Genomic DNA, 13,732 nt, shown 5'->3' with positions numbered 1-13,732 from the left:
TTCCAGAACTAATAAGCAAACAAATTTTATGCTGGGAGTTTGATTAATCTATTCATACAATAGAGAAGCTTGATATTGCACGACACATGCATCTATATGCCTTAAAAATAGAAGAACAAAATACAAGTACGAAAAACGCAGTTGTTTGTCTTTGTGTTTAAAAGTTTTTTGTTGTTGTTTTAGGGAATTGTTACGATCTGTTTAACGATTGCGCTGCACTTATAGCAGACAACTCATCTTTCTGCTCTATAAATCTAGACGGACAGGCTCTGAGAGGGTGTAGACGCTCGTGTGGTGGATGCAAGACTGTTGGTAAATTATAAAGTTCTTCTTAAAAAGCATTGAGAGAAGTTGAGCAGATAAATTAAATAGTTTCCTGTTCACCAAACTTTTTTACCCATTTTTAGTTCGACTGATCGCTAGTTATTCTACTCACACTGGCGTTGGCGTCACACCTTGGTTAAAGTTTTGCATGCAAGTACATGTGGCTATCATTTAAAGGAATATAGCTTTGAAACTTATTTTTTTCTTTTTTCTAGGTCAATTATCATCAATGCCCCCTTTTGGACTTAGAAAATTCTGGTTAAAGTTTTGTGTGCAAGTTACTATCTGCAAAACAAATGCAGATATAAAATTGAAACTTCATGTGTTTCTTCGGGGTTATGAAACTAGTTGAAATCCTGGTTAAGGTTTTGCGTGCAAGTACATATGGCTATCATTTAAAGGCATATAGCTTAAAAATTTTTTTTTTTCTTTTTCTTGGTCAATTACCAACCTCACTGGCTCAAATCCCGTAACTCTGACATGTATTTTGGCCACATTATTCCCCCTTTTGGACTTAGAAAATCTTGGTTAAAGTTTTGCATGCAAGTCACTATCTCTAAAACTAATACAGATATTGAATTAAAACTTCACATGTGTCTTTGGAATTGTAAAACTATTTGATTGCATCAAGTTTCATAACTCTGAGATGTATTTTGGCCAAATTATGCCCCTTTTTTGAACTTAGAAATTCCTAGTTAAAGTTTTGCATGCAAGTACATATGGCTATCATTTAAAGGCTTATAGCTTTGGAACTTTGTTTTCCTTTTTCTAGGTCAATTACCAATCTCATTGTGTCAAGTCCCATAACTCTGACATATATTTTGGCCAAATTATGCCCCGTTTTGGACTTAGAAAATCCTGGTAAAATTTTACATACAAAAAAAGTTTTGTCTGCAAAACAAATGCAGATATAAAATTGAAACTTCACATGTGTCTTCGGGGTTATGAAACTAGTTGATTGCATTAAGTCCCATCCATAACTCTGATATGCATCTTTGCCAAATCATGCCCAAGTTACTATCTCCAAAACTGATGCAAATATTGGATTAAAACTATATATATTCTAACATTTAGGGTAATATTCCTCCTATTGGGACAACGATTCGAATAGTCGAGCACTGGCTGTATTATGGACAGTTGGACTGTTCTTGTTTTCTTACAGATATTTTCTCCAAGTCCCTTCGAGTTTGAAAACAAGACAACGTCAGAAGAAGAAAAAAAAACTTGAAGTTATTAATTATATATACATGTAGATTATATATACTCAACACCTTTTCTAACTCCACACTTGATTCTGTATTTTGACATATTTGAATGAAATTTGGATATAATATTAAATAACTATTTTAATTAAATATAGATTCTAATGATAACAGTCGAAAGTAAACTCCTTTTCTGATATATCCGTAACGGCTAAAATAGAGCTATACTTATTTATAATTAGTAAATCCCACTTTGAACCTATCGAATTGATAAAATTTAAATTCTTTTATAGACTGATTTTTAACTCTGTTGAGTTGAAATTGAACATATCAAAAACTTTTAATATCGACATGTAATTTCAGGTTTGTGACATCACTATTATATAGTCTAATGACTTCACATAAATGAATATTAAAAGGATATTTTAGATTTTTATGTCGACAATTTTCAAACTTACTCAGCCAAACGAACAAAACGTGCATCAGTTTATAAGTAAAAATGAATATGCAACAAAATTACAAAAAGTTTCGCATATAGAAATATGCACTCGTCTCTTTTCTCGGATTAATACTGTACTGATAATGTCGTTGCGCAAAAGCTCCAGTACAGCACGCGTGCATATTTCTCGATACAGATCTGATAATCTACTATGCACAGTTGCAGAATTGTAACTGAAGTCAAGTTAGTAATATATTCTATCCGTCGAAGAGTGTAATGTCAGCCGCAATTGTTTTAACCCGCAGATAGCACTACTTGCCGCGTAGCAACCAGAACCATGTTGCACTCATTTCTCATGATTTTGTGGTTACCCTACTGCACCTGGCACGTCTCAACAACTTTAAGTAAATTTTTTATCGTTGTTATGTATTGTTAAAAATAATGTGTCAAATTTTCGTTCAAATCTGTCAAACTTTGGCGGAGATAAGGACAATAAATAGGTGTAGAGTTACGAAGTTAGGATATGCAATATTTTAACAGATGAGCAATCAGGTTTTATTAGATTCCTTTAAAGCCTAAAAATTCTTTGTTTCCGGTATTCCGACAGACCTTAAATGCTTTTATGGCTCTTGAATTTTTTTTTCGATGTTTTTACAAAAAGTTGTAAAACATCACTTTTTATGCTTTAAATATTGTCGTTGATGTCAGAAATCAACTTACTGATGTTAAAAAGACATAACCGCCTCATTTGGATTTTTTGACACAAAAAAAAAATCCGAAAAGTCCAAATTGATAAAAAAAACTTCAAAAAACAAACTAACGACCTACCTATCTTACTTTTAGCATGTTACCGGAAACTTTAGACCTAACCATATTATATCCGGGAGTAAAAATGGCGTAATGTGTTTCTAATAGATATTGATGTCACCATTTATTAAAATTTCCATTCTTGACTATGTTTTAAATTTAGAAGTGTTTGCCAACAATATCAAGTAATGATAATTATTATGATGAGTGGGCACTATTTATTTTCTGTGTACCTCTAGATACTGATAAAACTTGTCCTGCCCCTGGAATCGTTGATAACATTGTACCTTCACCGGCGAAAAACTCTTCTTCTGTAGGAGATCAGGTGAGTGAAATAGCCTTGATTTAAACTAAAACTGCACCATTGTACAATAAAACAGCATTAATTTACTAAAGTAAGACGATTGTACACCGTCATTAGGGTTGCATGAGATCAGAAGGGTAATGAAATAACATTGAAGTAAAGTTATGTCACGTAGGATATTCAACGGGAAAAACTATACATTGTTTGAGATAAGGCGAGACAAAAACATTGTGCCTTCACCAGGGAAAAGCATATATAGTTAAGATATCAGGCGAATAATGAACTAACTTTAAATGAAATAAGATGATGACACTTTCCCTAGCGACCGATGTCCCCTTCACCGCAGAAGACTGTATCAGGTGAGGAATAAAGCAATATTGATAAGAAGTCAATACGTTATCATGTAAGGTAAATGATTTCACTAACATCTCCAGCCCACGAACAGAAAGAGATCTGTTTGACCATCTGTAAGTAAACAAATTTAACTAATGTAGCTAAGTTGAAGTAACAGTTTCGTGTTCAGATTTATTGACATACGTATCTGACTATTTCTAGAATAAAAGGTTTTCACTTTAAACTGGTCTTAGAGCAAATGTTGTTCAGATAGTAATCAAGTAGACCGAGGTTAATATCTTGTGGCATTCTTCTTGCACGCTTCTTACTACGCCATTACATTTTAAGATTTTAAGAACGAATGACACAAGAAAGCCTCCTCTCTGACAATAATAAATTGGCAAATATTCAGATGATGCAAGTTAGGTCTCGGTTTTTTTTCAAGATCAGATAAAAGTAATATTCATAATATTCATGACAAAAGGTTCACCAGATAAGATTTCTCCTTTCTTTACTTTAATGATTCCCGACGATTTTTAATGTTGTGCATTAAAAATTACAATGTGAAACAGATCTAAATGATATTTCCACAAAACATTTGTTGAAACCCGATCAGAGTGCAAATTAAATGGCGAGGTATTTTGCAATTTGATATAAAAAGTAAACAATGTCACTTACAAGGGATAAACCCATTAGAGGTTTACTTCCCTCATTTAGTACACGTCGATTTGTGGGAATATGGGCCGCCGTGAGAAAAATATTGAGAAATATAGAGACCTATACCACATTGTAGATTGAAGTGAGTTATCGTAATTTCCCATGTATCTCTTTCCAGACACGCGACTGGAAAAAGTTATGACGTCATAAATATGGCGGTTAAAGAGAAAATAAGAAAGGCAGAAAATGTATGACTGCTCAATAGTTACGGGTGACAACGTCTTTGAAAACTATGTTATGATTGTAAAACTGATATATTTAGCGAAGGTAATGTTTATTCTAGCAGATAAAACACTTTTGTGAAAACTAAGATGGAATTAACTATGCTTAAAATGAAAAATATCCATAAATATCAGAAAATGACGAAAATGACTAAATAATGATATTAAGTGAGAAAATTTTTGTTAAATGGCACAGTACGCTCGATTAAAAATAGAAATAGTCTAATACTCTATCACTTCCATAGTCAAATAACATAATTATATATATCTATATACCCTTGTTATCTGTATGAGTGTGTTAGATCGGCTTAACACCCCGACCATTTGGTTCGAACGCAAAATCAATAGAAACAAATCTGTTACATAATGCAATCTTAAGAATGTTGTTTCTAATGATATAACAGCTTTAAAACGTAAACTATTTTATAGTGCAGCTTCTCCTATTAAAATTGTTAAATCCAATTAATACATACACTCGCGTAAACCTGAGTTAAAGAAATCTACGAAAGGAATCATCAGAAGATTTCTCTATGTACGTTTTAGTCCAGCATACTAGGTGATCTATGATGTCATCGTCGTTTAACACCTACAGTATATTTACGTTTTACATAAGAAAATTTATAGTAGTTAAACCTACACCTTGAGTCCTTCCAATAAACAGGATTTGGCCTCTAATCACATCCCTGAAGTTTGTATTTTCAAAGTTTGCATAGATGATCAGCAAGATTATGATGGATTCCTTAATGGCATATACAATCACATTAAGCTCGTTTCATAGATATTTTAACCCTTTTACATGTACCAATACTAATTTATTTTATCGTATAACTTCATGCCTAACTGATATTTTACCCCGCGTGAAACAATATTGCGACAAAGTATATGCAAACTCTGAAAAAAAAAACATTCCTAGAAAAATTAAAATCCAACAAATACAAGGTGTGCTGTTAATTGTTTCATATGATTTCTTTACTCTTTTTACCTATTTACCTAATAATCTAATGAATGACAAAGGAACTGCTTAAATTAAACGCATTTTTATACATTTAAGTTCAGTTAAGCATTTTCTCATTTTTATACTGCTATTTGTTCATGTGACCATTTGAAGCAGTTTGTCAAACCCTCTACATATTGAACAACATTGATGTCCGGTTAAGGAATGCATTTTTTCGAGATGTAATAAGTAATCCGTGAGAACTATTTCTGCCTAGCTTGTCGCAGATTTTTTTCGTATAATTTGGAAAACTTTATACATAGTCAGCTGTGGTTACTATATCAACAATAATTCACGCATTCTTGATGATGTTTTCAAATACGGACAATTAGTTGACATTTTTTATACCAGGGAGGTACACTTATTAAATGTAGACTACAATACTGCATCACTTGGGATGACATACACGTATCTCCATATTTGAAACTGTTTTAAGTACACTGATTTACCCAAGCTTTCATTCTTTTTAGATGGGAGGGGGATGTTCCCCATACACGTTTTTGAAATATATCGGACCAGGTAGGTATCTGTTACTAGATGCGTGGTTTGTCTCACAATAGCTGTAGGTCATGTTGTCTGTCGGTTATAGGCGACATTTAATAAATACCTTTTCCTTTACCCTTATGTAATCTCCATATCTTTGCAAGAGCGTCTTTCAAGAATTCAATGAACGTTATCAATATGTCCTTTTGCAAAAATACCGCTATTATCAACTGCGAGAATATTCTACTTAATTAATGTCAGTATCGTAATTCAGTGTGTGTGTTTTACGTTTAATAGCAATTTAAAACACTTCTGTTACTAAGTGTATCAAAACAATACTTATTTATCAAATTCAATGGATATTTTCCCAAATGTATTTGGTAAAATGATGAAATGTTTTATCATATTCGGTTTTGACCCACTTATTTCGAGATATATTGCATATTTGGTGTTCAGTCGACGTCCTTTGTCAGCTGGATGCTAGATTTTCCTATTTGATCGAGTCTAACGAAAGAGGTGGACGACGCCATGATAGTTCTTAAAGCCCACTAATACTGAGCTGCTTTGATATGTTTTTGCTTTCCTGATTCGTCGGATCCTTAATAGTATTCTGCTGTTGTTCTACTTTCTGCAACGGCATGGAGAACATGGGCAAATGGTTTGTAAAAAGCTTCAAGAAGATCCCTTGAAAGTATAGAACTCATCTAATCAAAATAATAGAAGACTCGGTTGACTATGTTTGTTCATGAGAGATTTAGAAAGGTGAAATGCCCTCACACCATTTAGCACCAGTTTAAGCGGAATTCTATTGTGATAATATTAAATGAACTCCATAAAATTAAAGGACCGGAGGTTTTTCATATAGATATTTACCGAATCATTTTTGTTTTCCACATAACGTGCCTTTAGTTTCTCTTTCGTGAATAAGACATTCAGCAGCCGACGGCTTACTTTTATGTATGCTGTTAAATCACATTGGAATATGGTGGGGATATAGAGTGTGACATTGTTGCCAAAATGCTGTTTTAAGCACACCAGCGTTGTTTAACAACTGACCATTCCAAGGCGTTGCCGCACTTCGTTCTTTTCCTTTATTTTACGTTTTGAGCTTTCTGTCTATATGTTTTACTTTGTTCATGTATTTATCATGTTCTAAACTATACATGCATTGCTGCAGCGTTACGGTTTAAAGAGGCGTTGCAGAGTATATCACATATCGGATCTTTTGAGAAATACTTTCAGTTGCAGAGAAGGAATGATGAAATAAAGACAATGAAATGACTAGCCCATGCCCATGATGCCCTTCCTGCTGCAATTAGCTGAACGTAATTGCGGAAAGCCCAAATTAAACTTGGAACGTTTTATATGCAGGAGTAATGAATAATACTGTTTGTAGATAGCTTTGTTATCGCGGGCTGAAGACGAATTAAGTAGAACACTTTCAGTGTTGATGTCAAGCCTTAATGAATATAATTAACCAGTAATTCAGAATAATTAAAAAGACCATCATGAATTTAACACTTGCATTAATTTAAAAAAAGATCTGTTAAACTTCTACTGGCATAATCATCTTGATCATGCTTAAATCTATTCAAAATGAACTTGCAAACAATGCATGTTATTTGCACATAATCTTATAATAAGAGCACAGACAACTATTTGTGCCGGCATTGATTTTTACTGCAATTCAAATTCCTTTCCTTCTAGGTACTTATTAAAAGCAGATATTGGTAACATATATTCCCCTATTGTATGTTATATTTCTTGTAACTTTCTGAAATTAACTTATTTCAACTTCAACACCAAACGAATAGTCGAAAATAGTTAATATCAAGAGGTAGAAGCGACGTGTAAAAATGCATTGTAAATTAAGTGGGTGGGGTACAAATTAAACAGTTAAAATAAATTAAATATATTGTTTCCTGAGAAAGTGTAAATATAGATATTTGAAATGTCCCATTGGCTTGTTTAATGACATGATATTTGATATTATAAGCAATTTTACTGATTTTTTTCACAAATTATTCAGCAGTATTATTTTCGTAATCGGCCGCCATATTGATGACGTCATTTCCGGATCCAGTCGCGGTCCCCAGAAGAGATACATACATATTGTTTTTGTCTTAGACCGAGGAATAATTTGGTATATGTGGCTATATTTCTCAACTACTTTCGAGCGGGATTACAAATGGCCGTGGACTAATTTAACAATTTATGTCTCAGTGACTTTATCTATAATTTCCATATTATAGGTTAAATATGTTTGTCCAACTCCCGGCAGTAATGATGTACGTACCAGAACATGTACATCTAGTGGAACATGGACAGAACTGGGTTTTGTGTGTGGAGGTAAACTATGTTTTTTAGTACAACAGTTCAAATAATTTGAGTGTAAATGAATAGCTATAAAATTAAATTCTGTACATTTCTTCACTGGAATGTTGGTGACATCTGTTGATATTCTATTTTTCCAGCATGTCCTGAAGGGTGGGGTATGGTAAATGGAAGGTGCTACAAATGGTTCGATACATTCCTTACGCATGACGATGCTAAAACATTCTGTGAAGGTCTAGGTGCAGGACTAGCGGTCATCACTTCACAGAAACAACATGACTATGTCTACAGGATTGTGCGCTTTGACGTGTATGTTACTGAAACGTTGTTCAAACTTTATTAAAACCATGCCTTGATTTATGGCAATCGTTTTAATGTTCCTGTCGTTTCACGAAAGTATTTTGTCAACTTCATATAGAGATATACTTATGAAATATTAAACCTTTTTTGAAGTTGCGGGTATATCTATAGAGAGGTTGCAATGTTGTACGTGTCCAGGATTTCATTCTTTATTTCAATATGCATCTGAGGTGTCAAATTCAGAATATTAAAGTTATCAGTCACACAGTATTGCCGGCTACCTGTAACTAGAAGGAAGTATATTTTAATGTAGAGAAATTCACTACACGAACGCGTACATAGTAAGAAGTAAGAACCTCTCTAATATATTAGAAAGAAGCAACTTCAGTAGAGGGAACTTAATAAGCTATATCTCCATTTATAATAAGCTATATCCATCCCCGTCCATAGCTAATAAGCTAAAACCATGATTATAAACAGGAGAGGGTGTAGCTTATTATAAACGGGGGATGTAGCAGCTCATAAATGAGGATGGGGCTTATTATAAACGGCAATGTAGCTTATTATAAACTAAGATGTAGCTTATCATTAAAGTTGGATATAACAAAAAATCAAGTGGGGATGGATGTAGCTTATTAGCTAAAAATGGGGATAGATATACCTTATTATAAACGGGGGATTTAGCTTATAAATTGAGATGAAGCTTATTTTAAGCAGGGAGGTAGCCTATTTCTAACACAGGATGTGTGAAGCTTTTTTCAAAACGGGGATAGAACTTATTATAAATGGTTATGTAGCTTATTATAAACCGATATGTTGCTTATTATGTGCAAGGGATGTAACCTGTTATTAAAACGCGATGGGTGTAGCTTATTAGGTATTAACGGGGATGAATATAACTTATTATAAACGGTGATGTAGCTTATTATAAACCGAGATGTAGCTTATTATAAGCAGTGGATGAAGCCTATTATTAACAAGGATGGATGTAGCTTATTAGGTATAAACGGGGATGGATATAACTTGTTATAGATAATGATGTAGCTTATCATTAATTCAGATGTAGCTTATTATAAGCAGGGGAGGTAACTTATTATTAACGCGAGATGGGTGTAGCTTATTAGCTGTGAACGGGGATGGATATAGCTTATTAAAAACGGGGGATATAGCTTATTATAAACCGAGATGTAGCTTATCATAAGCGATGATGTAGCCTGTTATTAGTACAGGATGGTTTTAGCTCATTAGCTATGAACGGTGGTGGATACAGCCGATATAAATAGGGATATAGCATATTAATTTCTCTCTACTGAGGTTGTTTCTTTCGTATATATTAGAGAGGTTCTTACCTTTTACTATGTACGCGTTCGTGTAGTGAATCTCTCTACATTAAAATAAATAAACCCCATTCATAAAAAGCTACATCACCACTTTATAATAAGCTACAACCCCGTTTATAATAAAGTACATCCCCCGTTTATAATAAGCTACATCCCCCGTTTATAATAACCTACATTCACCGTTTATAATGAACTGCATTTCCCGTTTATAATCATAAGCTACATCCCCCCGTTTATAATAAGCTACAATCCGCTTATAATAAGCTACATCCCCCGTTTATAATCATAAGCTACATCCCCGTTTATAATCATAAGCTACATCCCCGTTTATAATTATAAGCTACATCCCCCGTTTATAATAAGCTATATCCCCCGTTGATAATAGCCTACATTCACCGTTTATAATAAACTACATTCCCCGTTTAAAATCATAAGCTACATCCCCCGTTTATAATCATAAGCTACATCCCCCCGTTTATAACCATATGCTACATCCCGGTTTATAATCATAAGCTACATCCCCCGTTTATAATAAGCTACATCACCCGTTTAAGTACAGACATAAACCATGCAGTTCATACTTTACTTCTTTTATAAGTTACTTATGTCAATGCATGTCGATTCGTTTGATAGGTTGTCTGTATTTAATTTCAATGTGGGAATAGGCCCACCTGAGTAATACAATGGTTTGGTTGCTTAGTATTGCTGGTGTGGATAAAAAAGAAAGTGAGAATGCCTGTGTCTTGTATTTTATAGAGAGGCAATGGAGGGAGTTTGGATTGCGCTAAAGAGAAATACTAATACTGGACAGTATGAATGGGACGATGGCAAAACTATAACCTTCAGCGGGTGGAAATCCGGTATTTCATTGTTGCATTCTGATGTTTAGATATTTTTTCAACCTTTAAATTTGGAAAATCCATATATGTTACGTACGTGCATTAATACTTTGACAGCTGGACACCAACTTTGAAAAAAAATAAAGATCAGTCTTTCTTATTTGTTATACAAGGGGTCTGTCGGGGTAAAAATGCACATTGAAATAAAATGGACTTTGATACAGTGTAAACCCGACATTTTCAATGCGAAAGAAAGTTGAAGAAATAGGGATTGCCTTCTTCAATGTGGGTGACGCCTATTTTCGGATATGCCGTCTTGAGTTTAAGACCCACCACGACCTAGTGACCTACTTTTTCGCCCACAAAACTTCATGAAAATCATTCTTATAATACAGATAATATACGGCTATACTATAAGTTTTCAAATGGACAATTTAGGCCCTTCCTGAATAAATGTGTTTTTACAACTTTAACTGCAAACTTATTTCAGTTCCCGTCAATCTTATTTCAGCGTAGTTTTAAAAACATAGATGAATGACTGTCTGACACTGTAGAAACAAACTGTGATTGGACTTTAACTAAATACACTGATTTTTGTACATATTACTACATTAATTCAATTAAATGTTATCATATTTTAAAAACACATTGATTTGGCTTAATATATGTCACTCTCAATTTGAAACTTACTTCTACTATCTCATATTTTTCATGCAAATCATGTATAAATACCATCATGGGAATACAAAAGAATACATGTACAGTTATTGTGTGGTGCCTCTTTAAAAACATGCGAACGGATTGAACATGTGCCTCTCCCAATTGATCAAGTCTCAAAATATTAAGGGGACGCATACTTTGAAATTAGAAAAAAGTGGGTGGGGTATGATAAAATTTACCTGCAAAAAAGTACATGGTTTTGGTACATGAAATGGATACTGTTTCAACTATTATAAGTACACAAAGGATTGCTCACTAAAATAAGAATGAGAAAACTGAAACAAGAAAGTTATTGTTGAATTACATAAGACTTATTGTGTACATTCAAAGTCAACAATTAAGACTTTTTGGTGCGAAAATAATAGTGCTTCACCTTGTCCAAACATTTATCAATGTCCTACAGATTCTAATTTAAAGAAAGAATGTGAAATATGGTCACTGTCCAATCTGACTAAAGTACATCTCCTATTACGCTACGCATAGGATCTGACAACGAGCTATTGATGGCCTCGTTCTGACAACCCTTCCGCTAGCCAATCAAAAGCTACCTTACAGCATTCTGTAAGCTTTATAAAGCTTTGAGTTTCGATATCAACAAGTTTTATGTCGAAAGATTTCAGGTGGCCGGTTAGCTCAGTCGGTAGGGCACTTGCGCTGTAAACGAGAGGTCCCAGGTTCGAGCCCTGGATTAATTAAAACTTTTTCTTACTCTTTGACATTCGAACAAGTTGTCTGATTGGTTCAAACAAAAATAGATTTGCGAAAATAAAAATAGCAATATTGGAAATCCAAAATATACAGAAGACGAATGTGAATGTGTCGTTTTCAGATCTTCGTTTAGAAGATCAAGTACTTCAGTCAGATTGGGTCACTGTCTTGCTTTTCATTTCGCATATGTAAGCTAAAACACATTATTTAGTTTGTTTACAAAGTAGTGCATAAGAAAAGATACGGTGGTCAAGGAATGCCACATTCCAAAACTAAAAGAGTATATTCTCCTTAATATATTAAACATTTATCGTTACAGAAGTCTAGTGGCTTACAATAAGGGCCTAGAAATGTTGACATTATTAATTTTTAACTTGGTATTCATGAACTACAATGCACTTAAATATCAAAACACATTCAACAAACTTTTGAAAATGTATTGTCTTAAAAATCCCTAAAATAAGGTATGAAATTTGGTTGAGAGGTCCAATCAATGTGTATATGTGCAAAAGTAACATTCTAATCTTGTTCACAAAAGTTACTAATGCACAGCAGGCATGTCAATGATCAAAACTGGACGAATATACAGTTATCCTCACTTTAATGTCATTTATAATTTGTCCTTGAATTCTCCACCATACTTTTCATAACTCTGTTTGCACGAGTTGCACGAGAATGCTGTCATTCACGTAAAAAAATGGGGTCAAATAAGTTGTAAATGCAATATCATTTAAACGTAATTAATGGATTATGCAGTTTAAGGTAAACTTTATCTCATAACGTAACGAACATGTATAATGTTGTAACAACAATTTTACTTACAGTGATTTAAGTAGCAGTCGGTTTATAAGTGACTTTATTGATTCATTTTGTGTCTTGTTATTGTTGTCAAAAAGTATAACGGAAGTGCCTCACAACTGAAGCGGAAACCAGTTTGATGCGCAAAGTAGTCCAATGTGAGTAATATTTTTTGACAAATGTCCACAGAAATTAATAATTTTCTAATATTAAAGACGAATATCTGAATAGGATTCATTGTTTGATAAGAAATGATAATCATCAACATGTTTTTTTTTATAAATCGTACACGTGCTGACACCTAAGTTGTCTCCCGTTGTTTATTAGAGTTACCTTTCGTCCGGCGTAGTAATACATTTGCAGTGAATCGCCGAGAAGTCGTGGGAAAATTAAAAACCATGTAAATAAACTAAAATTAACCACCTTTTCAAGATGAATTTGAAGTGATCGCCATTATGCATTTAACCCGCCTGACTTGTGTAGCATCTTAGATATCTGTTCTAAGGTATTCATTGTGTACAATGTCCTGTTATGCCCTTGCAATGCTAATCCCACTCTGATTTTTTTTGTTTACATTTTTATCAATGAGAAATGTGGCGTCCATCCCGAGCTGAAATGACGTGGCGTTAAATTTTTACATGTTCAAGCAAACCTGGTGTGTTAGAAAGAAAATCTCATCCCTTCAACATTATTTGGAACACTGTTATTGTAAAAAACCTGTTTTTTCTTTATACAAAAGCTTAATATTTTGTGTTGAATGTACTTTCACAAAGACCTCTGTTTTCCTATTACATTCATAGTACCACATTCTTATCCACAAAATACTGAATATTACAGGTGTCCATCAGTATTTTATCAGTTTAGGAATA

The 13,732-nt window shown here is 33.6% G+C and overlaps 1 protein-coding gene across 2 annotated transcripts in view; it reads left to right on the top strand.

Moving 5' to 3' along the window:
* LOC123551856 (uncharacterized) overlaps positions 1-13,732 on the top strand; it is a 144,207-nt gene that overhangs the window by 105,674 nt on the left and 24,801 nt on the right. For both annotated transcript variants that reach the window (XM_045341090.2, XM_045341092.2), the window contains exons 19-23: positions 184-312; positions 3,012-3,097; positions 8,077-8,173; positions 8,299-8,467; positions 10,555-10,658. In XM_045341090.2, the coding sequence (XP_045197025.2) occupies positions 184-312; positions 3,012-3,097; positions 8,077-8,173; positions 8,299-8,467; positions 10,555-10,658 (585 nt within the window). The remainder of the gene's footprint in view (positions 1-183; positions 313-3,011; positions 3,098-8,076; positions 8,174-8,298; positions 8,468-10,554; positions 10,659-13,732) is intronic.

The sequence above is a fragment of the Mercenaria mercenaria genome, chromosome 4 (assembly GCF_021730395.1).
Source record: "Mercenaria mercenaria strain notata chromosome 4, MADL_Memer_1, whole genome shotgun sequence".
Classification (NCBI taxonomy): domain Eukaryota; kingdom Metazoa; phylum Mollusca; class Bivalvia; order Venerida; family Veneridae; genus Mercenaria; species Mercenaria mercenaria.
The sequence above is the reverse complement of the archived record's forward strand: the minus strand, read 5'-3'. Positions and strand labels throughout refer to the sequence as shown.